The sequence below is a fragment of the Periplaneta americana genome, chromosome 15 (assembly GCF_040183065.1).
Source record: "Periplaneta americana isolate PAMFEO1 chromosome 15, P.americana_PAMFEO1_priV1, whole genome shotgun sequence".
NCBI lineage: Eukaryota > Metazoa > Arthropoda > Insecta > Blattodea > Blattidae > Periplaneta > Periplaneta americana.
The window spans coordinates 31,627,620-31,650,649 of NC_091131.1; the positions used below are offsets into that span (position 1 = coordinate 31,627,620).

General features: G+C 35.9%; 1 protein-coding gene across 6 annotated transcripts in view; it reads left to right on the forward strand.

Annotated features, from left to right (window-relative positions):
• Positions 1–23,030, forward strand: part of Pax (Paxillin) — a 266,633-nt gene that overhangs the window by 233,376 nt on the left and 10,227 nt on the right. For 5 of the 6 annotated variants that reach the window (XM_069846900.1, XM_069846899.1, XM_069846901.1 and 2 more), the window contains 6 exons: positions 3,422–3,596; positions 6,088–6,211; positions 10,628–10,775; positions 15,018–15,290; positions 15,398–15,571; positions 16,139–16,369. In XM_069846900.1, coding sequence (XP_069703001.1) covers positions 3,422–3,596; positions 6,088–6,211; positions 10,628–10,775; positions 15,018–15,290; positions 15,398–15,571; positions 16,139–16,369 — 1,125 coding nt within the window. Of the gene's footprint in view, positions 1–3,421; positions 3,597–6,087; positions 6,212–10,627; positions 10,776–15,017; positions 15,291–15,397; positions 15,572–16,138; positions 16,370–16,715; positions 16,874–23,030 lie in introns of those variants that run through there. The other variant, XM_069846902.1, reaches the window with a different exon arrangement.

Below are 23,030 nucleotides of genomic sequence, written 5' to 3' on the forward strand. Positions count from 1 at the left end.
AATCCGGACTGCCTGCGTGACAGGCTGAAAGTCTGACCACTCAGCTACCGTAGGGGTATCATTCTCTTAGTATCTTTCCTGGTGTTACGTATGTGTCAAATCTATTGGATTTGTTTTATGTATCTTTTTGATACCCCAAGTATGAAAATGTTATCTTGGTCCCTGGTTTTGTTGTCGGGATGCCAATATCTTGACTTAAACTTTACCCTGGATAATACAGTATAATAATATGAACTAAATTTTTAGAAATTAAAGATTTGATTTCTTAACGTTATAATGTCGTCACCAAACTGAGCCGTTGCTAGGCACTTAATTTTAAATTATAGTCTTTTGTTTCACAGTGAGCATACGTGGGAAGTTTTTCTGTACTTTTTTTTTTAATTCAAGCGGTCACATATCTGCCAAATGAGCCCGAGAAGTCTGGCAGAACTCAGGTCTGGTATAATTATTCATTTAATGGAGCATTCTCTTGTCCGTAATGAGGTGTTGCCAGATCTGCCTCTTAACTACGCATTTGTATAGTTCACATAAAGTGTTTCTCTTAGACTAGAGACGATTTCTTTGTCGGGAAACATTCCATAGATGATCTGAATCCATGTCAGTCAGTTTCCCTAAGATGCGCGACCTTTCTCCCTAATTGACACAATCATTAATATATTCGGCTTTCGTACTGGCACACTACCTAACATAGTCGTGCATGATAGTGTTTTTTTTTTTGGGAGGGGTTTTCTCAAATTTTTTAACCTAACCTTTTCTCCTGTCATTTTTCTTTTATATTAGTTGTACTATTTGTCATTGTTAGTTTAGGAGTTCCCATGCTTCCTATTGGCTCCGAGGTTAGCAGAATTAAAACCCGGTCTAGGACGGTAGATTTTATTTGACACAAAATATGTTTCTTACTGGTACACAATGAAGTTGGTACAAAAATGATATTACTCCGGATTGCATGAAAATATAATTCTTGTAAATTTTATCAAGTAATTGTTATTTTTCTTGCTTCTTTGTACGTCTTCAAGATGAATATACGACGACGCAGTGAATATCTCACATGTTGTACAACACTGTTGTACTCTACACTGAAATCTCACTCACGATTGCACAACACAACTATCTTACTCCGATGAAATCTCACTCTCAGCTGACTGCAGGCGGGAAGAGCGCCGCACTTTCATGGAGCTGCTATTGCATGAGGCTCGAGCCGCCGACCGTCCGAGCAATCTGTCGGGACCTTTAAATTGACCACACTGTATATAACAAGACTTTTCAGATCACAACTTTTTATACTCGTGTGTTGTAATAATACGGTGTAATATTTTTGGCTACATTTGTGCCCCGCTTGTCATTCAAATATCAACATACTAAAATTAGCTTTCTGTCGTTCTTTCTTCCTTCCTTCCTTCCTCTCTTTCTGCTTTTCTTTCCTTTTTCTTTCTTTCTTTTTTCTTTATTTATTTACATATTTTATTTGCTTATTTATTTATTTATTCATTCATTTATTCTATTCCGTTAACCTCCTTTCCTACTGACTTACAGTTCAGTGCGGTGTAAGAGAAGGTACACAACTATTGACCGACCTTGACAGACACATTGTGGCCGTCTCTAGTCGTGTGGTAAACAGGGCGCAGACAGCACATGGCAAGGGACAAATACCTAGTCCCTTATACGAAGGATGAGTATCTTCTGCTGCCTACGCCGCCGGGAATTAAACCAGAAGCTTTTAAATCTTGAATTAGGGTCTGCTGGATATCGAAAATGCAGTGTCCGACAGCTCCCCGGCACAAGACGTGAAAAGGAGCTGAAGTAACACAGATAAACCTTTTTCTGTATCGTCGATATATATATATATATTTTTTTTTTTATCACAAACTAGGGACCCTAATGCAGAGTAAATATGGTGGATTACTTTTCGCCAACTATTCTTTATGAGAGCTATCATAACTAAAGCGCCAACGTAAACATACTAGCGATAAATGAAAACACCCCTAAGAAAGATTTGGTAACACCGTTACAACAAAGTTGCGCCGTGCATAGTGCGAGAAAGTTAAAAGTATCGCAAAATACGTCTAATGAGCGGTGGTGAAATAAAAAGGTGAATTTATATGCTAGCTTGTTCAAGGAGAATTGCAACTAACGACAGAATCACGGATATTTTAATGATAAAATCGTAGATGATTCAAGCGAGCCTGAAAATCATGCACGTGAAGCATTGGACATTCAGCCATATTTTACGAAATAGTTGTAAGCATAGGATCAGTCGAGTAACAAACCCAGCAAGATAATACAGTAGGAGTTAAGTGCAGTAGATAATACTTCGTTGAATTCGACAACCATTTTAAATGTTCGAATGGCTATGTACAGGAAAAGAAAGAAATCACTTCCTGTACCTGCAAATTAAGCTTCCAGGTATAACTCCCTGTAAAGTTGATTTGAATAATTTCGAGGAAAAAATTGTTCCGGGGCTGGGTATCGAACCGGGACCTTTGGTTAAACGTACTAACGCTCTACCAACTGAGCTACCCGAGAACTCTACCAGACACCGATCGAATTTTTCCCTCTATATCCACAGACCTCAAAGTGCGCTGATAACCGCCAAGTAACCAACATTGAGTGCACACTAACTCTGTGTGATTTAAATTGTGGTTTTCTGTTAACGAACAGTGACGTGTATTATGCAAATCAAGATTTCAAGTATAACTCCCTGTAAATTTTATTTGAATAATTCGTTAGCAGAAAACCACAATTTAAGTCACACAGAGTTAGTGTGCACTCAGTGTTGGTTGCTTGGCGGTTGTCAGCCCACTTTGAGCTCTGTGGATATAGAGGGAAACATTGGATCGGTGTCTGGTAGAGTTCCCGGGTAGTTCAGTTGGTAGAGCGTTGGTACGTTTAACCAAAGATCCCGAGTTCTATACCGGGCCCCGGAACAATTTTTCCTCGAAATTATTCACTTCCTGTAGCTCTCCAAAATTTGAAAGAAGCTGTAGTAGAATTGAAAAATGTACAAGTTCTGACTAGTAAACGAAAAACAATTTCTGTGCGTTGATATTGATAGTGAAATCGTTACGTTCACAACTCTGATTTACAATTTCTATCCAATGAGTAAATAAATATTTTATCAGGTGACACATTTATGTAGTCCAATTTATAGTATGCGTGAGTACAGTCATTTTATTTTATATCATATTTACCATACTAATCAATGTGTGATTAGAATAAGCCTATTTCTACACATATGTTGCCAGATTTACATTTTTATTTTCAACATGTTTCATTGTGGTCTTAAGTATACCGATGTTGGCGCTTTTGTAATACAGTCATTTGCGCTTATGGAATCTTTCTTCCCACAAATTAGCGCTTATGATCGATGGCCAGTAAATCTTACCAATTCTTCTCTGATCATTTAATAATTGTTTATTTTCAGCCTACTTACCAGAATCAGAGAGTGATTCAAGAAACGATTACAACAACGAAGACGTCATATCCACAGAGTCAGCAGCCCGCCAAGATGACTTCCCTCAACAACAACCTGTCGGAGCTTGACACTCTGCTGCAGGACTTGAGCAACGCCCACTACTCAGGCTACGTGGAGAGGAAAGGTAATCAACAACCACGTGCAATTATTATATATCTTATAATAACCAAACAAGAATTGATTTTATATCGTTGCGCTTTACTTGATTGCTGGTGTCGGAATAACTCTTCAGTCTTCCATTTTCCGACATTTGTTAGTTTAAATTTCTCGTTCTTCCTTGCATTCTAATACTGATAGGCCTAAGTAAAATTCCAGTATAACGAAATCCTACGGATCTCTGAAAGTACTTCGTTATATCGTTCATTTACCTCTACTGACGCCGTAAATTCCGCATGTCTGGAAAATGCCCAAACAATAAAATAAAAAAGCTGAACTTGCATTGAATTTGAAAAGAAAAACTTACCAAAAAAGCACAAAATTCAAGTTTTATGAAGCATTTTGCAGAACTAGAAGTGTCATATTGTTTGGGAATCCGTGTTATGAGATTAGTGAGCTGTGACTGGAGACGCCATGTTTCGAGATTAGTGACCTGTGATGAGACTGATTAGAGATGCCATGTTTCGAGATTGGTGACCTGTGATGAGACTGATTAGAGATGCCATGTTTCGAGATTGGTGACCTGTGATGAGACTGATTAGAGATGCCATGTTTCGAGATTGGTGACCTGTGATGAGACTGATTAGAGATGCCATGTTTCGAGATTAGTGTGCTGTGATTAGAGGCGCCATGTTTCGAGATTAGTGTGCTGTGATTAGAGGCGCCATGTTTCGAGATTAGTGACCTGTGAAGAGACTGATTAGAGATGCCATATTTCGAGATTAGTGAGCTGTGACGAGACTGATTAGAGATGCCATGTTTCGAGATTAGTGTGCTGTGATTAGAGGCGCCATGTTTCGAGATTAGTGACCTGTGATGAGACTGATTAGAGATGCCATGTTTCGAGATTAGTGACCTGTGATGAGACTGATTAGAGATGCCATGTTTCGAGATTAGTGACCTGTGATGAGACTGATTAGAGATGCCATGTTTCGAGATTAGTGTGCTGTGATTAGAGGCGCCATGTTTCGAGATTAGTGTGCTGTGATTAGAGGCGCCATGTTTCGAGATTAGTGACCTGTGAAGAGACTGATTAGAGATGCCATATTTCGAGATTAGTGAGCTGTGACGAGACTGATTAGAGATGCCATGTTTCGAGATTAGTGTGCTGTGATTAGAGGCGCCATGTTTCGAGATTAGTGACCTGTGATGAGACTGATTAGAGATGCCATGTTTCGAGATTAGTGACCTGTGATGAGACTGATTAGAGATGCCATGTTTCGAGATTAGTGAGCTGTGACGAGACTGATTAGAGATGCCATGTTTCGAGATTAGTGTGCTGTGATTAGAGGCGCCATGTTTCGAGATTAGTGACCTGTGATGAGACTGATTAGAGATGCCATGTTTCGAGATTAGTGACCTGTGATGAGACTGATTAGAGATGCCATGTTTCGAGATTAGTGACCTGTGATGAGACTGATTAGAGATGCCATGTTTCGAGATTAGTGAGCTGTGACGAGACTTATTAGAGATGCCATGTTTCGAGATTAGTGTGCTGTGATTAGAGGCGCCATGTTTCGAGATTAGTGACCTGTGATGAGACTGATTAGAGATGCCATGTTTCGAGATTAGTGAGCTGTGATTGTTTGTTTCTCAGTTCTTGCTCATTTTCTCCGTTTATTTATTTTTCTTTCATGCTTGCTCCTTCAATTTCTCGCTTCATTCCCTTCCCTTTCTTTCTTTCTTTCTTTCTTTCTTTCTTTCTTTCTTTCTTTTTCTTTATTTGTTTCTCTTATCTCGTATTTTTGTCTGTATAGGCTATCTTTTGTTCCCCTATTTTATTTCTTTAACTTTCTTCTTTCATTCCCTTTCCTCGCTTTTTGTGTTTTCACCTTTCGTTTTTTTTTCGCTCCCTTTTTATTTTAAGATTATTTAGCGTCAATGGGATTGGTGATACCGAGATGATATTTGGTGAGATGAGGCCGAGAATTCGCCATAGCTTACCTGACATTCGTCTTACGGTTTGGGAAAACCTCGGAAAAAACTCAGCCAGGTAATCAGCCTAATCGGAAATCGAACCCGCTCCCGAGCGCAACGCCGGTGGCTGTCTTCTCTCTTCCTTTCCTCTTGTCTAGCATTTCGTATTGTGTCCCTTTTTTTTCTTCTTTCTTCTTCATTTTTTGTTTCCTTCATTCTTTAATCTCTCTCATTTTGTTTTCTCTTTCTTCTTTTAATATAGTTTTATCTTTTTCTCTTATAATTACAGTTCTTCCTATGCCTTTTATACTCATCCTCTTTCTTAACTAATATGCTTTCATTTTTATCTTCGTGCCTCGATTTTATATCGCCCTCTGTTTGTCTTCTTTGCTCCGTTTTGCCTTTCTTCCTTTCTTCTTTTTTTTTCTCGAGGAGTTTCTTAACGTTAATGTCTGATATCTTCTCTGTAGATTATTGTTTAAAAAATTGACTGATGTGTAAATGGGAGACAGAAGTAGATTGATTTTTTTCCTCGCATCCAGACGCGAGTCTTGTGAACGGTTCCCCAACTCCAGTGATGTCAGCGAGGACCAGTGGCCATGAATCTAGGGTCCGACCATCTGTGGACAGTCTTCTGGATGAACTCAACACTGCTGTTCCCAATGGGTAAGTTTATATACTGAGTTCATAAAATTAAAATAAGTTTTATGATTAATTCATAGATGCTGCAATCAACTATTTCCCCGGGATGGACGGTTTATAACAAGCATAACATATTTTATATCAAAGAAGAATTTTACAACCCAGCTATCAAATTTTATTTACGTCCCAGGATTAACAAATCGTAAACTCGTAGTTCTTGATCAACATCATCTGTTTCCTACATTTCTTGTTCCCGCTCGTTATTTTTTCTCTGAATTAACAGAAAAAACAGCGATTTGCAACCAGGAAGCACCAACAAAATTGATACTAATCCTACCACTAGAAGAAATGTTATGAAATCTTCACTTGGTTGCTCTTCAAACTTATTTTTCTTGCCAGTTCTGATCCATTGCCAACGTGAGGCAAAAGACTCTCCTTTCATCTTATCCAACCAAAATGATCATCTCTCTAGCATCACGTCTAATGTTCTTCTTTTAGAATAACCTTTGTTTGACCCTTTGTTATGTCCACCGTGATATAAGGTTGCATAAATAATGGTGTGAATGAGGGAGAACGCAACTGCAATAAAATTACAGAGGGTAGAAATAATTACCCATGAACAAGTGCAAGTTTCGTATGAAGATTTAATTTGGCTCTTGTACAAGAAGTTAGCTGCGCCTACTACGTACAAGCAGATGGATCTGTTTCAAACTAGGGACGATAATTACAATAGAAATTGGTTTATACGTAACCAAACTATACGTAATTTTGTTGTATGCGTACCTTTAATAGTTTGCGGCGAAAAATGTATTTAACGATGAACAAATTTTGTCTTTATTACACGTAACTGGCTTGTAATTCTCCTTTGTACATTACATTTTCGAACGCTGTACTTATATAAGCCAGGAGGCGAGACCTGGCATGTGAGCTGTGCGTAGAGGAAAGAATGAGCTATCAGAAAGAGAAGGTTAACATTATGCCAGCGTTTCTCAAACTTTTTTGAAGTGGGGACCACTTTTTAATGTCAGAACAGTTCCGCGGACCACCTTACTCTTGTTCCCTTCGAAAGGAAATTTATCACTTTCGTAGCATATTTTAATGCCAGTATACTTATATTTTAAAATTGAATTAAGGTTCGGTACTTTGGTCCTCTGTTATGAATTCGGGTGGTCCCTGGCTGGGTTACAGGCGCGGCGCCAGATGTTCAGGGAAAAGATGTCGAGAAACACCACGTGTATAGTGCTTTAAATCCCTCTTTTGCTGCTGAGAGTAGAGTGGGAAGTCGATAGACGGGTAGGGTAATAAATTTCATAAAATGCAGTACTAGGAGAAAAAGTGAAATTCGATTGCCCTGTGTCATTTACAAACTCTGAGATTTTAAGCTATAGTGTGATACGCAATTCGTTTGAATTTTATTTTTTCTTCTGTCTTTTTTGAAGGACCATAAGGGCAGACCTCGAGGACTACAGGTGGTCCGCGGACCATAGTTTGAGAAACGCTGCATTATACGAATCTACCGACACGGAAGTTTATCTCAGGCCAGGGTGACCAGGCGTTCGGCTTTTGGAACATGTCCTCCTTTTTAAGCTTTTTCCTCTAGGCATTTAAAAAGTATAACAAAATGTCCGGCATTTTTTAAATCTATGTCTATTTAAAATTTAACTCTTCATAACTCGTATTATTTCTTGTCCTTTACGTTGAGGATTGAGGTGGAGCAGAACTGTGACATCGGATTAGTGCTAACAATTAACAAGGAAACCAACCTTCACTTATTACATCCTGTGCCAGGTTCAGAGGAAACAATCAATCTGGAAAACCCAACGTGCTGCCCGTCGAAAAGCAACCTCGTGGCATGTTAAAAATGCCGGTAACTTAGATTTGACTCAATTTCGGTATAATTTGTGCCACGTTTAAAAAGCCTTCTCCTTTAATCAACCGTTAATAGTGTTCTGTGCCCAAGGTGAGGTCTTTCACTGCAAACCCAGCATTCTCCAGTGTTTCCTATTTTCTACCTTTCCACCTAGATATTAATAATAGAAGATGTGCTTAAGATAACGAAACCTTTACAACCTCCGATTTCATCTTCAAGGAGTGCAAGAAATGCATATTATTGAATGTGGGTGTATCAGGTCTCATAAGTCATAAGTAATACGACGTTGTCACTTCTTATGAATGATTTTCACGTTAGTGTTGTATAATCCGAGCGTTCATTTAATACCCAGGCGGTGTCAAAGAGGACGCTTTATTTTGAAGAGATAAGATAAGAGTTTGTTTATTGATTAGGCCTTTTCAGATGTCGCTCCAATCACAAGAAGCTTCTCTACTAATGATGTTTACGAATTGTAATTGACATTCTCATATCTACTCCCCAAGATGTAAAAACCAGTGTTGTCGTATCTCAAGTTTATTCATGGCAAAAAAAAAGTTAGTAATTTTAACTTCAGTTTTAATTAAAAGTAATCTTGTAGCTCAAAATTTATTCACTGTGGGTGATGGTGGTAGAAATCAGTGTATTGATGTCGGTATAAAGGTAATTCGATGAGCCAGTTCGAAAGGAAAAGAACTCAAAATGTAAAGTTTTGAGATACCTGCATTTTAGAGTTTCATGTTGCTGTGAAAAATCCAAGAGTCATTGAAATTAGTCCACATTTTGTTAATGATGTTTCATATATACTATAAGTTTCGAATTTGAGTGGAGTCAATTGAATTTTTCACAGAAACATGGAGTTTTAAAATGTGGTTTTCTCAAAACTTTTAAAATTGTGAGTTGTTTCCCTCTCAAACTGGCCCGTCGAATTGTAACTAGAAATTAACAATCTTTGTTACGAAAATGTAACAACACCGTATGATAAGCATTGATGCGTGCAAGAGAGATATATCCAACATAAAGCTTTCCACCTGAGTATTAATTGGACCATCGGACTATATGCACTTTGGAAAGGATAAGAAAAGATAAGACAGAAAGAAGTGGCAACTCCGTAAGAGCCAGTTCATTGCACTTGTCTGTCCTATTCCCGATGTCACGCAAACCCTGATGAAGTTGCAATAAAGATAGAGTTGTTTATTGTAAACGAGAGTTTTTTTTAATATGGCATATACTATGAATGCTTTTGTCGCAGTACATTGTGGAACTTTCATATTATTTTGGATATCGTTTTATTTGTTCCCCATAAGTTTTATAATTATCAATTACTTCAGAAGAAAAATAGTACTTATCCAAAGTGAGACCATCTCACTTCATACATCACTGTAATGTAATGGAATCATATTAATCGTGATTAAGTGATTTAAACGTTAAGAAATATGATGAATGAGTTACACAACATGATTTAGACTACATCATTGGGTTAAGCAAGAAAAGGAAAGACAGTGCACTCTCTGTAATAGATCTAACATTTGCTGTCCCTAGTAATGGAACTGACATAACTCTGAACGCTTCCAAGACGTTAAGTCCATTGAAACCATGTCCATATGACTTACGTCCTCTAATATTTTTGTCCACTTTCATTGATGTCCACATTTTATGTGCGTCCATTGTTTTGGGTCCATGACTGTTATGTCCACTTTTATTGAAATACACTTTTATTTATGCCCGCTTTTTTAATGTTCACTTTTATTTAATACTGGATCAGCAGTATTTTTAGCTTCCTGTTTAAATGTTCATTGAAATTATGGAAACTGTTACCTTCTTTCCTCTATGGAGTGCATTGAGCCACAACCATGGTTGAAGCAAAATCGATCCAGTCTAAAAAAGGAAAACCTTTGTTATTGTAAAGTTTTTGTTGTCATCATCATTCATACAGCAGTAATGGGCAAAAGGGATACTGGAGATGTGAAAAGAGAGCTGTGCTTGGCAGGCATTTGAATGTGCGACACCCTATTGAAAGATCGTAGCTACAAAATTTAAATCGAGTAGAAGAAATCGTTCGGAATTACAACCACTACAACGAAGAAGTAGGCCTACACATCAGAACTTACCTCAAAGCTATTAGTTATCTGAAGATGAACAGGCAGAAGACATTGAGTAGAGAACTAAAGTAAATTTGTAGATGGACATAATGTATTTTACAATCATTTAGTGAACGTAAAAATGTGGACATAAAATTTGTGCAATTGGACTAAAATAAAGTGGACATATACTTCATTGGACATATATTTATGGACATAGTGTAATGGACATAATAATATGGACATTAAAATTGTGGACATTATAAAAAGGACCTAACGTCTGTGTTTCCTCTGAACACGTTAGATATTTTTACATCTATGGCACAGTGTAAAAGACGAATAATTTCGCACTGACCTGGACAGCGTCTATAAAAATATGATACAAGTCTTAGTATAATAAAAGAAGGTTTTTGTATTGTATGAAAGTAAGTAGCCCTAAGAGAGATGTTTCAGGCTTGATTTTCTACAATTATATGTTAAACATTTTGATAGGGATGTCGGTGACGGTCGTCATGCAACACGCACCATCACAATCCAAGAGACGCACACAGACGTGAGTTACCCTGGTGCTCCCAATGCAGGGGCATCATCAGCCACGAAGGAGCTGGATGATTTGATGGCTTCACTCTCCGACTTCAAGGTAATAATAATGATTCTTTATTGAACGTTCATTAGCAGACTCTTCAGGCGCAGTAAAATGTTGTACAGCAATAACAGAAAGGGAACAGAATTATCTGGGAGAAACTAACTCGCAACTGCTTTGTTTGTTAGAGAGATTTCCCACCGGAGTAACTCTCAACCACATCTGAATCGAAATTGAGTTGCAGTTCCAGCGTAATTGCGTTGAAGATTCATGTCTATTGGTACCAAAGCAACTTTGAGTTCAGTGACTGCAAGTTCGATATTATCTTTAGATTGTAAGCACGTCATTTTGTGCATATGAACTGCAACTGTCGCAGTTGAGTTGAGATTGAAAGAGTGGGAATGTATGAATCTTGTTCACATTTCTGTAATAGCATTGAAATACAGTTGAGTTGTCATTTAGAGTTGTTCCAGTGGGAGGAACTCCCTTAGGATTAAGGATAGCTACATTTCTTGTATTTCCTCTTCTGAATCTGTTTGGATAAAAAAAATTAAATCATTTGGATTTGATATGCTGAAAGCTGTCATTAGTTCATTACAATGCAATATTTTGGTGAAAAATAAAGTGCAGAAATTTCTCTTGAAAATTTGTAAGATTTTAAATCCAAATCTATGGGTTTCCAAGTATAGTTCACAGTTTTCACACTCGGAACAGGTAGTTGTGTTAATTTTAAATGTACCATACTACTTTTTTGTGTATAAAATTTGGGAACCCAAATTTCATGAAAAACATTAAACTAACTGATGATGCTACAACTACAGTACGCAATCTCAAGACGAAACCCAGTATTGAAAAAAATGATATGAAGTGTTCAAATCCATAGTGGGCCAAGCACAATTTATAAAAAAAAGCAAGGGTTAAAGTTAAGTGAATACCATAGTTTAATGAAGATTGACATATTTAGTTTTAATGTCTATACTTCAGATTACTTGCTATATGTTTCCATTGAATTATGGTATTAACTTCATTTTAACCCTTGTTTTCTACGGTTTTAGTAAATGGCGCTTGGCCCACTATGCTTCTGAACCCTTCATAAATTTTGTATAGTGAGTTTGTGGTCACATCCAGCCAAGAATTTGAAATGTGTGTCTGTTACGAACCGAGAAGTAGGTGATAACTAACATCCAATAAACTGCAGGAATGTAATAAATCTGTTAGATCATCATTGTGCTTGCTGAAAGTAGTTCTATTTAGAACTGTTTATACTACGTTTGTTTTGAAACGCCGCCTTTTATTTTGAGTCACGTGATTCGTGTTTAAAATGTGGGCGGGAAAAATTCGTAAACTTTCTGAGAACACTACAATATTATGCTTAAGATTCCCTCTTACTGACTGAACTTATCTCCACGATGTATAACCCCTATGGTTTCCAATGTCTTCACATAAATCTGTCACTGGAGTCCCTCTCCTGAGTAAATCCTTTTCTGTTCTCAAAACTTTCTTTCGCGTGCCTACTTTCATAATATAATTATATGCAAAGATCTTGAGATTCATGTTACGCCTTGAACTCTTTATTACATTGTCATCTGTTTCCCTTTCATAACTATTTTTTTTTTCATAGACAACATTAATAGTACTTTAATTTTCTTGCACGATGGAAGCCCAATTTCATTACAGGCAATTCCGAATGAATTTTCAGACAGACAAAGACATTGAGAAGTTTATTCGAAGTATTTTCGTTGCTTGTCACCTTTACACCATTTCTCTGCTATTATCATACTCGAATTGCTCCCAACTGTTGAAACATAGCGTTGATCATTCATGATCTGTCCTTGGGATTGTTTTTAATAACTTATATTTATAAAACAGAAATTCATAATGTAATTACGTTCAATGTGGAATATTTAAGTTGTGCTAGAATGCAACTTTGTAATTTAAATAAAGAAAATTGCATTTCAGCCATGAAACAATAAATGTTAAGCATGAAAGAAAACATGAAGAATTTACATACGCGAATTTATGCAATTTGTTATTCAGATTCAGGTAGTAAAAATACAAAAGAAGGGTAAGAATAAAAAGCATTATCAGAATTAAAAACTATATTATTATACGATGAAAGAGTAATGGAACAGAGATAAATTCTCTCCGGCACCAGGATTTGAACCCGGGTTTTCAGTTCTACGTGCTGATGCTTTATCCACTAAGCCACACCGGATACCCATCCTGGTGTCGGACAGAATCGTCTCAGTTTAAGTTCCAACTCTTGGGTTCCCTCTAGTGGCCGCCCTCTGCACTACGTCATAGATGTCTATGAACGTAGGACTGAAGTCCACACATGTGCTGAGGTGCACTCGTTATGAGTGACTAGTTGGCCGGGATCCGACAGAATAAGCGCTGTCTTAAATCACGAAGTGATTTACGCATATCATATATATTATTTTAATGTACCGAAGTACATATGATATTACCATGCAGATATTCTGCGTCATCATACGATGAAAGAATAATGGAACAGAGAAAAATTCCCTCCGGCACTGGGATTTTTCTCTGTTCCATTACTCTTTCATTGTATGATGACGCAGAATATCTGCATGGAAATATCATATGTACTTCGTACATTAAAATAATATATATATATATTATTATAAATTTGATGAACATGATGTGTGGGTCTGATAAGCTCTTTGACGGACATACCTATTCAATTATTGTATATTATTATAGTTAAGTTTTAGAAGAAAGGATTCTTGCTTATATTATCTTCGCAAAATGAGATAGGATTTTTCTTACACACTGATTTATGACACTCATTTTATAACTTGGCTAGAAAGTTCATGATAATTTGCATAGAAATGTTAAGAAAGATGGTGAAGAAATCTGTATTTTAAAATCAGTAAACCGAAATAAAAATAAAAACTACACACTTAAAAAGAAAATATCATTTACCGGTACTGTATTTGAGTGTGTATTCACGCTTAGTTTTCTAGTATAATACTGACAATAATATTCCTTTTATTAAATTTATTACACACAGTAACAGCTATTTAATAAGCTCATAGCTTCAGAATATAACAATTTACTTACATTATGTTCATCATCTCAGTGGATATTATGTAAAATTTCATTTATTACCATTATTTGAATTTTATTTCTTTTTTGGTAGCAACTGTCACTTGTCGCAAAGAATTTTATAGTAATATTTTATATTGTTTGATAAATCGATACGAGAATTTGAGATTTAAACCAGATAGTTACATTGTAATTCAGTTGTTTAAATAGGTGAACTATAAAATGATGGGGTAGTGAAGGGATAAGAGAAAAGGAAGAAAGAAAGCCATATTGTTTTAGTTGTGTGTAAAGGAAAAGATTCATACTTACATCATCTTCGCAAAATAAAATAGGTTTTGGTTACACACACGTTTGTCACACATTTTGTAACTTGGCTAATAAACCCATGTTAAATTGCATAATCTGTAACATTAAAATGCCAAGAAAGCAGGTGTAGAAATATAATTTAATTTTTATTTGGTTAAAAACATTAAAATGTGCTTGTGACTACTAGCGCTGCTGTAACAGTAACACAGATACATCATTGCTTTTTATATGACATCCCCCATTTCTTTTGGGGTGGGGTGTTGGCAGAACTCGGTTGTGGAGGAGTAGACACTCATACATAGAAGCAGCCTGTCCTTTCTTGGCCCCACATGGCTGCTGGATGCTAGAAATAGTTTGACATGGGTGGGGTCGTGGGGGGGTGAGGAGAGGCACAACTAAGAGCGGGAAGCAGTGGCTGTGGAGACACTCAGTCAGTCAGTCTTTGAGCAGGCAGGCAGGCGGCTAGACTGACCATCTGAGCTGGTCTCTGTCCTACAGAACTCTCCTCATAACATAGTGCGCTTTTGACATCTTCACAATACTAAACAACATCACTAACAATCACAGCCTCTTCTTGATAATTTACTAAAAATAATTACAAACAAACACGACATGAGCATGCATCAATATTTACCATACACATGTTTAATACCTCAGACAACAGTAAGATATGCATTTACCATCCTGTCCTGCAGTAGAAGTGTGTTTTCTATCTCAGGTATATTCATTAATGAGACCACAAGCTTCTTCCTATATTTTATTAAATTTCAGAGCTTTCTCTATTCATTTAGTGCACACAATTGGTTTGGCTGTATCCCGCTTATTAAAATCCTGGCTTTCTTTACTCTAACTGAAATTATAATGAGTTAATTGAGTTTGGTATAATAGCTGGGTGCATTTTCGTAATCTAGTGTTCTGTTACAGATAAATGCGAGCACCCACCAGCATCAGACTGTGACAGATTCGCCTTACGCAAAACCAAACAAGGCCACCAAGAGTTCTCCAAGTCCGCAGCCCCCTGTAGCAAATCTCCAGTCCCAGCAGTTGATTACATCTACACCTCCTAGCGGCGGGAGTGGAAAGCAGAACCAGTTGGACTCTATGCTTGGCAATCTCCAGGCTGACATGAGCCGCCAGGGTGTCAACACAACACAGAAGGGCTGTTGCAATGCCTGTGACAAGCCCATCGTGGGGCAGGTACTGGCCAATTCTAGAAGCAAGTGAAATGGCGTTATTAGTGCGGGTTCTGGTGTTATATGTGTTAAAGACAGTGTTATTCATTGGAATTACATTCTCTTTTCCAGGTGATTACTGCTTTGGGAAAAACATGGCACCCAGAGCATTTCACGTGCACCCATTGCAACCAGGAGCTGGGTACACGCAATTTCTTTGAGCGTGATGGCCATCCTTATTGTGAGCCTGATTACCACAATTTGTTTTCTCCACGGTGTGCCTACTGTAACGGGCCTATCCTTGATGTAAGTTAGGTGAAGGTGTGATAACTGCCACTTTCAAATTCATATAAAAGTTCGAATATAAAATTTAGGAATCAAAATGCGAATAAAAATATCATGCAGAAGTAATTTATTTTATTTTGTTTTTGAGTGTCTTGCATAATATTATTTTGCGTTAGTTAGTTTATAGGAAGAATGATTTTTTGGAAAGTTCAACTTATGAAAAACTGCATAGCATTAAAGAGAAAGTACAGAAGTAGTCCTATTGCATAAATTGTATTCGTAGAATTTTCTAATATTTCTGACATATTTTTCTCTAAAAATTGAAAGAACATGTAGAAATCAGTAATGTATGTTTAGTACTACATCTTCTAATTATAAAACTCACAATAATTCTAAAATTCTAGACAAAAAGTTGTAATATTGCTATGATTCATTTTATTTTAGCTAGACATCTTGAAAAATAAATGTCGTGATATTATGAATATATGCAAGCATGGAATGATGATTGTACCTCGCAACTCCTAGGAGTTAAAAATAACAAGTTTTCAGCTATATTAAAATTGAAATAATGCTTAACACTACTTACAGAAATGTGTTACTGCCCTGGAAAAAACATGGCACACAGAACATTTCTTCTGTGCCCAGTGTGGAAAACAATTCGGTGAGGAAGGCTTTCATGAAAGAGACGGAAAACCATACTGCCGGGATGACTATTTCGATATGTTTGCACCAAAATGTGGTGGATGCAACAGACCGATCATGGAGAACTATATCTCTGCTCTAAACAGTCAGTGGCACGCTGACTGCTTTGTATGCAGGGTAAGTAACTTGAATATCTTCTCATAAGCTTTCATTTAATGGAATGCTACATTCAGTCACTGTGTAGTAATGTGTAAAATGTTGTAAGTATTATAAACTTAGTGGTTATATGTTGTATATTGCATTTATGTTTTCTCCACATACTATATCCTTGGCGACAAACTGAATTGCATAACATTTTCTTAAGCATGAAATTGGAAATTACTATTATGCATGTGTAACATTTTCATATCAATTTTTGTTAGTTTTATTAATTAAATTTTATTTATTTTCTAGTCAACGACTATCACCTGTCTAGCAATTCTACATGGTATTGTCATTAATAAATCAATGTTTTGAAATATAGGATTGCAAGAAAGCTGTATCTGGCAAATCTTTCTATGCTATGGAAGGGAAACCTGTATGCCCTAAGTGTGTGGGTGTGGAAGAAGATGATGAAGATTAAATAAAATGGAAAACAAAGCAACTGAAATGGATGATTCATGCCCAGAAACCCCCCCCCCCTCATCAAAGCCCCAATTATGACCCCATAACCCCAAAACAACATCAAAACAGAAATAAAAGATGTGTCTTCATAGCAGCATCATTATCATCAAAAACTCAGACTCCAAATCCCAAGAATAATATTTTCTACAAATTAAACCTTAAAAGAAATATTCCCCTATATTTTATTTACATTAGTTATTTTAATTTAACATTTTATGCAACAAAAGTTGATTTTTAGTTTTGTTAAAAACATTCTGTAATTAAATTTCTTTATCTCTTAATTTTGCTTATTCTTTATGTTAATATAAAAAAATCATAGAAGTTTAATTCCATGTATAGAAAATGTTATTTGTATATGTATTGAATAAAGATACGAAAAAAAAAAAAAACAAAAGAAAACAAAAACAAAAAAATTGAAAACAAATAAAAAGCAGGGTTTACAGAGCAGTGTGTGATCGTACCACACTGCTGTGACTTCATTCCATGTGCATTACATCATTCGTTTTAGATGACATCACATATTTTAATTATTATAGCTATTTATACACCTTGAAGCACGTGATCATAATTAACAAGTTTTGTTTCAAATATAATGACGTCCTTAAGTATCATGATGTTTCTTGATTATGATTTATACACTCATTGAAACATTTTCATTGAGGAAGTCCATAGAGGAAAAGTAAATACTGAGGAAGGGGGGAGAAAAACGAGGGAAAAAATAAACAAGACAGGAGGATAGTAGGGGTGGAGAAAGAGAGCGAGATATAATTTTTTGCATGATTTATTTCCTTTCTTTTTTGCCAATTAGAACTAAGCATTAGTAATAATCCCCGACAGTCTTTCGGTCATCCTCACGAAGGTCGACCTGCAGAAGGCAGGTTGACTATTGATGCACTGCCTTTTCCGCAATGTGATGTAGGCCCTTATCCATGCCATGTCTTTGCTCTCATCACCTGCCTGCCGGTGACACTAGTGATGTCACACTGTGGCATTTAATTATGCATGTTACAAGTGCTTTCACTTGGCAAAGGTACAAGTGCAAGTTGGAGCCGAGCCCGTGACAAGAACATATGACTTGTGATTGTATGGCCAGAGGGAAAGAAATTGCTTAAATACAAGAAGTGTTTCGTGAGGCAGATGTATACACAACCATGGCCACATGCAATAAATACTCTCACTAACATCTGAATGGAACTATTTGTTAAATAAATTTTTCCTTCCCTTTAAATTGGCAAAATAAATTTGAATAGTCAACGATCAATTGTAATTGATTTGGCTTTTTTCCAAATCGAAATCCTATTTTGGATGGTGAAGATGGCAGTAGCTCAAGAAAGATTTTTAGAGTTTGATCATTGTTTTCTTTTCATAACCAGTGACTATTTCTGTCATATGTGGGTTTTAGATTTTGGCAAATCTTTCTCATTGTCATTCTACTGCATGTAACGTATATGTGTTAGAAAATTAAGCCATATGTGTGATAGAAATTGTAAGATGTACCATATTTAATAGGATATTTTTAAAGACTATTTCTATAAAACGGATATCAGTAGTGTTTTTTTAACTTTTACATTGGTAATAAAGTAGTATGCATTTTAGAAGCTGTCTACTTTAATTTCATGTAGTAAAAGTCGTTTGTAAAGTACTTATTTAAATCTCGTTGCAACAGTAAAAAAACATGTTACCTATGTATTGAATTAAATTATATGTTATTACGGAATATATTAAATAAATAGGTCGAAATATGTAAACGAGGTACGTTGAAATTTAACATAGGAAAGTCTTACCATACATATTCCGAAGTGATACAGTGTTAAAAGTTGTGTAATCAAGATGTATTAAATAATTATTTCAATAGAATGTGCCATGTTTTATAGAGACAGAGAAAATAAAAGATACTAGAAAAAAATAAATGGAAGGTCAGAAAGGGAAGAAAGAGAGATTGAAATAAATGGCGAGTGAGAATAGAATAAAAATGTGGAAAGAGCAGGGAGGGGAAAAGAAACTAAATAAAAAATATTAAAAAGAAGATGAAAAGGGAGCAAAAAAAGAAAATAAAGACGAAAAAGATTAAAGAAAGGAAGAGTAAAAAAAAAAAAAAACAATTTAAAGGAGAATAAAGATAGTTATCACACTTGAAAATGGAAATGAAAACCTCCAAAATGCATATATTGAAGTTGGACCTCCATGATATGAGTTGATGCTGACAATCACCAGTTCCTCTATTACCTTCAGTTTCATTGAGTTCTGTTATAGTATATGGAGAGACCCAGTTTCCTTCAGATGACTGCCAGATGCCAATACTTGTAGAGTCAAGTTGTGTACACAGGATAATCAAAACATTTGAATAATCATCCATTGTGTTAACACGTGCGTACGCATTACAAACAACTTTAGGACAGGGCTGTCCATGAACTGTCTGTTTTGATTTATAATAGAGAAATAACTGAACAATTGTATAATTTTTAGATATTTACTCATTATCCTTTATTGCTAGAACGTTGGATTAAGTCTCAAACTAAAGAAATATGAACATATAAGTATGTTAAGCAATAAGGAGAATATTAAGGAAAAAAGCTTCAAAATCGGTACAAATAAGGTTCATAAGGTGATGACGATGCTAATGTCAATTTAGAGTTTTGAAAATTGGATAATGAGCAGATTTGATAAAAAGAAAAAGAAAATCTACGAAAATAATGCTTTTTAGATACTCTTCTAGGTCGTAAAGAAATACATATGATCTTATGACCGTGTTTCTTTATGATCTGGAAGAATGTATCTAGCTATGTTTCCAAAAACATAATCTATAATTAAATAATTGCAAGTAAGACTGATTAGTGCCTAAAATATATTACTATTCGGGTGTTTGTAACAACCCTAACGAGTAAGATAGCATCCTAACCCCAATTTTGTACTTGAAGATGAAGACGAAGATAAAACCAGTCTTTGAAATGTAGTGAGTTTCTTATTATCAGCCAGGGACGAACTTAGCTACTTGGTGCTTCTAGGCAGAGAAAAATATTTCCACCCCTTATTTCGACATGAATATACCACCACGTAACAATAATTGTATAGTAATAATCGCTCTGCTCGTTTTTTTCAAACTTTTCTTCGATTTTGTAAAAAGCACTTCCCAACCTTGTGTCGTAATATACTATTTCAGTTCACATTCTTATCACTTTAGTTTTATACAAATATCAGTGTGGTTATTCATTTGTTTATTAGGCTTATTGGGTTTAGACTGTGCTCCTTTTGGCATCTCATTCAAAAGTTGTCAAATCTTCCCAGGCTCTGGTTAAATTTTTGTATGTTTATGTTAACAGATACACGTTCATTGCAAGAATTCCAATTGTATGATTAGTCAGTCATGTTACATTTCTAATCAGAATTACTACTGTCTCTTTTCACGATTTCTTTTGGTAATACTTGTAGTTTGAACAGTTTTTTTCCCTGTTCTGTTATATCTAGTAGTTATTCTTATAAGATTTTTGGTGGAGGTGGGCAATAGCATTGCAGTTAAAACGCTCCAAGCCACAAGGTTCGATTCCCGATGGGGTCATAGATTTCTCCATTGATGTAATTCTTCCATCCACACTATGGTCTTGGAATTCACTCAGCCTCTAACGGAAATGAGTATCATGGGTCTTTCCTTGAGGGTAAAGACAGCAAGCATGTAGGATTAGCATCCATGTTACTACTAATATCGATTGTTATAAATGCGGGAACCTTAACCTCCTACTACCCTGTGGGCCTACATGGCCTCTAATATGAGTACTTCACTTTTTAGATAATAATGGTAGTTTTTTATTTTCTTTCTTTATTATAATTTTTTTTGTTTCACAAGCAAATGATCTGATGGGGGCAGATAAAGAAGTTAAATTTTTTTCTTCCACCATGTTAATAATGTCAAAAGAAGTGCTTATACAAATTTTGGCCACTCGACCGCAATTACAAGGCCGTCCAGAAAGTGATTTTCCCTGGGGCCGTTTATAGAAAAAAGCACAATTGCATATAAATATTTATTGAAACAGATACAGCAATTGTTGCGCTATTTGTCAACATATCCCCCACTGGAATTGAGACATTTGTCATACCATGGGATCAATTTTTGTGTCGTAGAAGTCAGCCGCCTCAGATCGGAACCAGTGTTTGTCTGCATCTACACCTCTCTCTGTTGATCCCATGATATGAGAAATTCTCAATTCCGATGGAAAATATGTTTAAAAATAGCTCAACAATTGCTGTATCTGTTCCAATAAATTTGTCTCATAAAATTGTGTTTTTTTTTCTGTTAACAGGCCCCTGACGAACTTATTTTTACGGCCCTCGTAATTGCGGTCGAGTGATCAAAATTTGTAAAAGAACTTCTTTTAATATTATCAACATGGTGGAAGGAAAAAAATTAACTTTTTTATCTGACCCCATCAGAATGTTTGCTTGTCAGTTTCATCCCCTTAAACATTCATTGCAAGTAGGCCTGTATTGAGTGTAACGAAAAAAGAGGGCAAAACTTCAGGTATAGATTCCTCACAAAAAGAAAAAATGATTATATCAACATGGGTCCGGAAATGCTTGGTTTCTCAGTAGGGCTTGATCGCATTTTCTTAGATAGATAGATTTATTTTTTCCATAATATTCTTACAGTTGCTTTATAGCATAGAATAAAAAACATGTCCAATTCTTACGTTTAACATATAAAAATGCAAATATGAAATATGTACAGAATTAATACCTTAATAACAATAACATTATTATACAGTGCAATATGTTTACCATTTAATAGTATTAAAATATTTACACAGTACTGTGAAATGTCAAGAATTCATCTACAGAATAAAAGTGTGAGATATTAAGTAATTTTTTAGTTTTACTTTAAATAATGCACGGTTTTGGTTATGATTCTTAATTTGTATTGCCATGTAACATACCTTTGATAGCATGATAAATTTGATGATGGCGTATGAAAATCATTCTTTCTGTGGGTATTTATACTATGTATGGCTGAGTTAGTTGGAAAATTTTCTTTATTACATAAGAAGAAATCTATTGAAGAGTATATATCAGAATCTCTAATTTAAAAAAAAAAAATGGTCTACGCGATTCTCTAGCCTTTGCTCCAACTATTATTCCAATTGTTCCTTTTTGTAATAATATATTTTTACTATCTGCAGAATTTCCCCAAAATATTATTCCATAGGACATAATGGAATGAAAATAGGCAAAATATATTGTCTTTAAGATATTGCTGTTTAGAAATTGTTGTAACGACCTAATTGCGAACTGTTCAAAATGTCCATCTTCTGCCTGAATACAGGCCACAGTTCATTGTCTCATCGAGATCCAAACACGTTTGGCATGGAGACCAAACATGTCCTGTGGGCGGACGCTTAAAATCGTTGATGTATTCGACTCATGAATAATAATGGAACGCTCCTTCAGCAGATTCTGCAAGACTGTCAAACAATAATAACTGTGCCAGCCAGGCATTGGGGAGCATGTTCAGATCTCAATGAGGCGACGAGTTGCAGCCTATATTCAGACAGGAGATGAACATTTTGAAGAGTTCATGTAAGAAAATGTAAACAGAATGCATCATAATAATTTCAGCAGACAAATGTACTGGAGTGCACTATGCTCATACTTGCAAGCCCTACTCAGGAATCAAGCATTTCCGGACCCATGTTGATTTGATCATTTTCTTTCTTCTATATGTATAAGAATCCATACTTGAAGTTTTGCCCACTTTTTTTCATTACACCCTGTATAGTCCAGTAGGCCTATATGTAAAGATGAAGATATATGTTCGCTTATATTTCATTTCCTCAAAGTGTTCATACCACCTTTTCCTGTAATCATCATCATCATCATCATCATCATCATATTCTTGGATTGAATCCTCTGATCTATTCCACTCACTAAGAAACAGAATTCTCTCCATCATCTTCCTGGTTAACCCACATCTCTCTCCTCATTAAGTTTGTAGGTCATAACTTGTTGAATTGTTATTGCAGTGGTTGCCAAACACCACGAAATTGTGATGTAATAGAAATGCAACCCGCACACCACTATCGCAGGGAGAGGTTTGGAGCGGGTATCTCCTCACGTAATGCAGCGAATAACAGTGCAGAGATGGACTGTGACCAAAAAACAAAAACAATATAATATTCTTCTACTTATT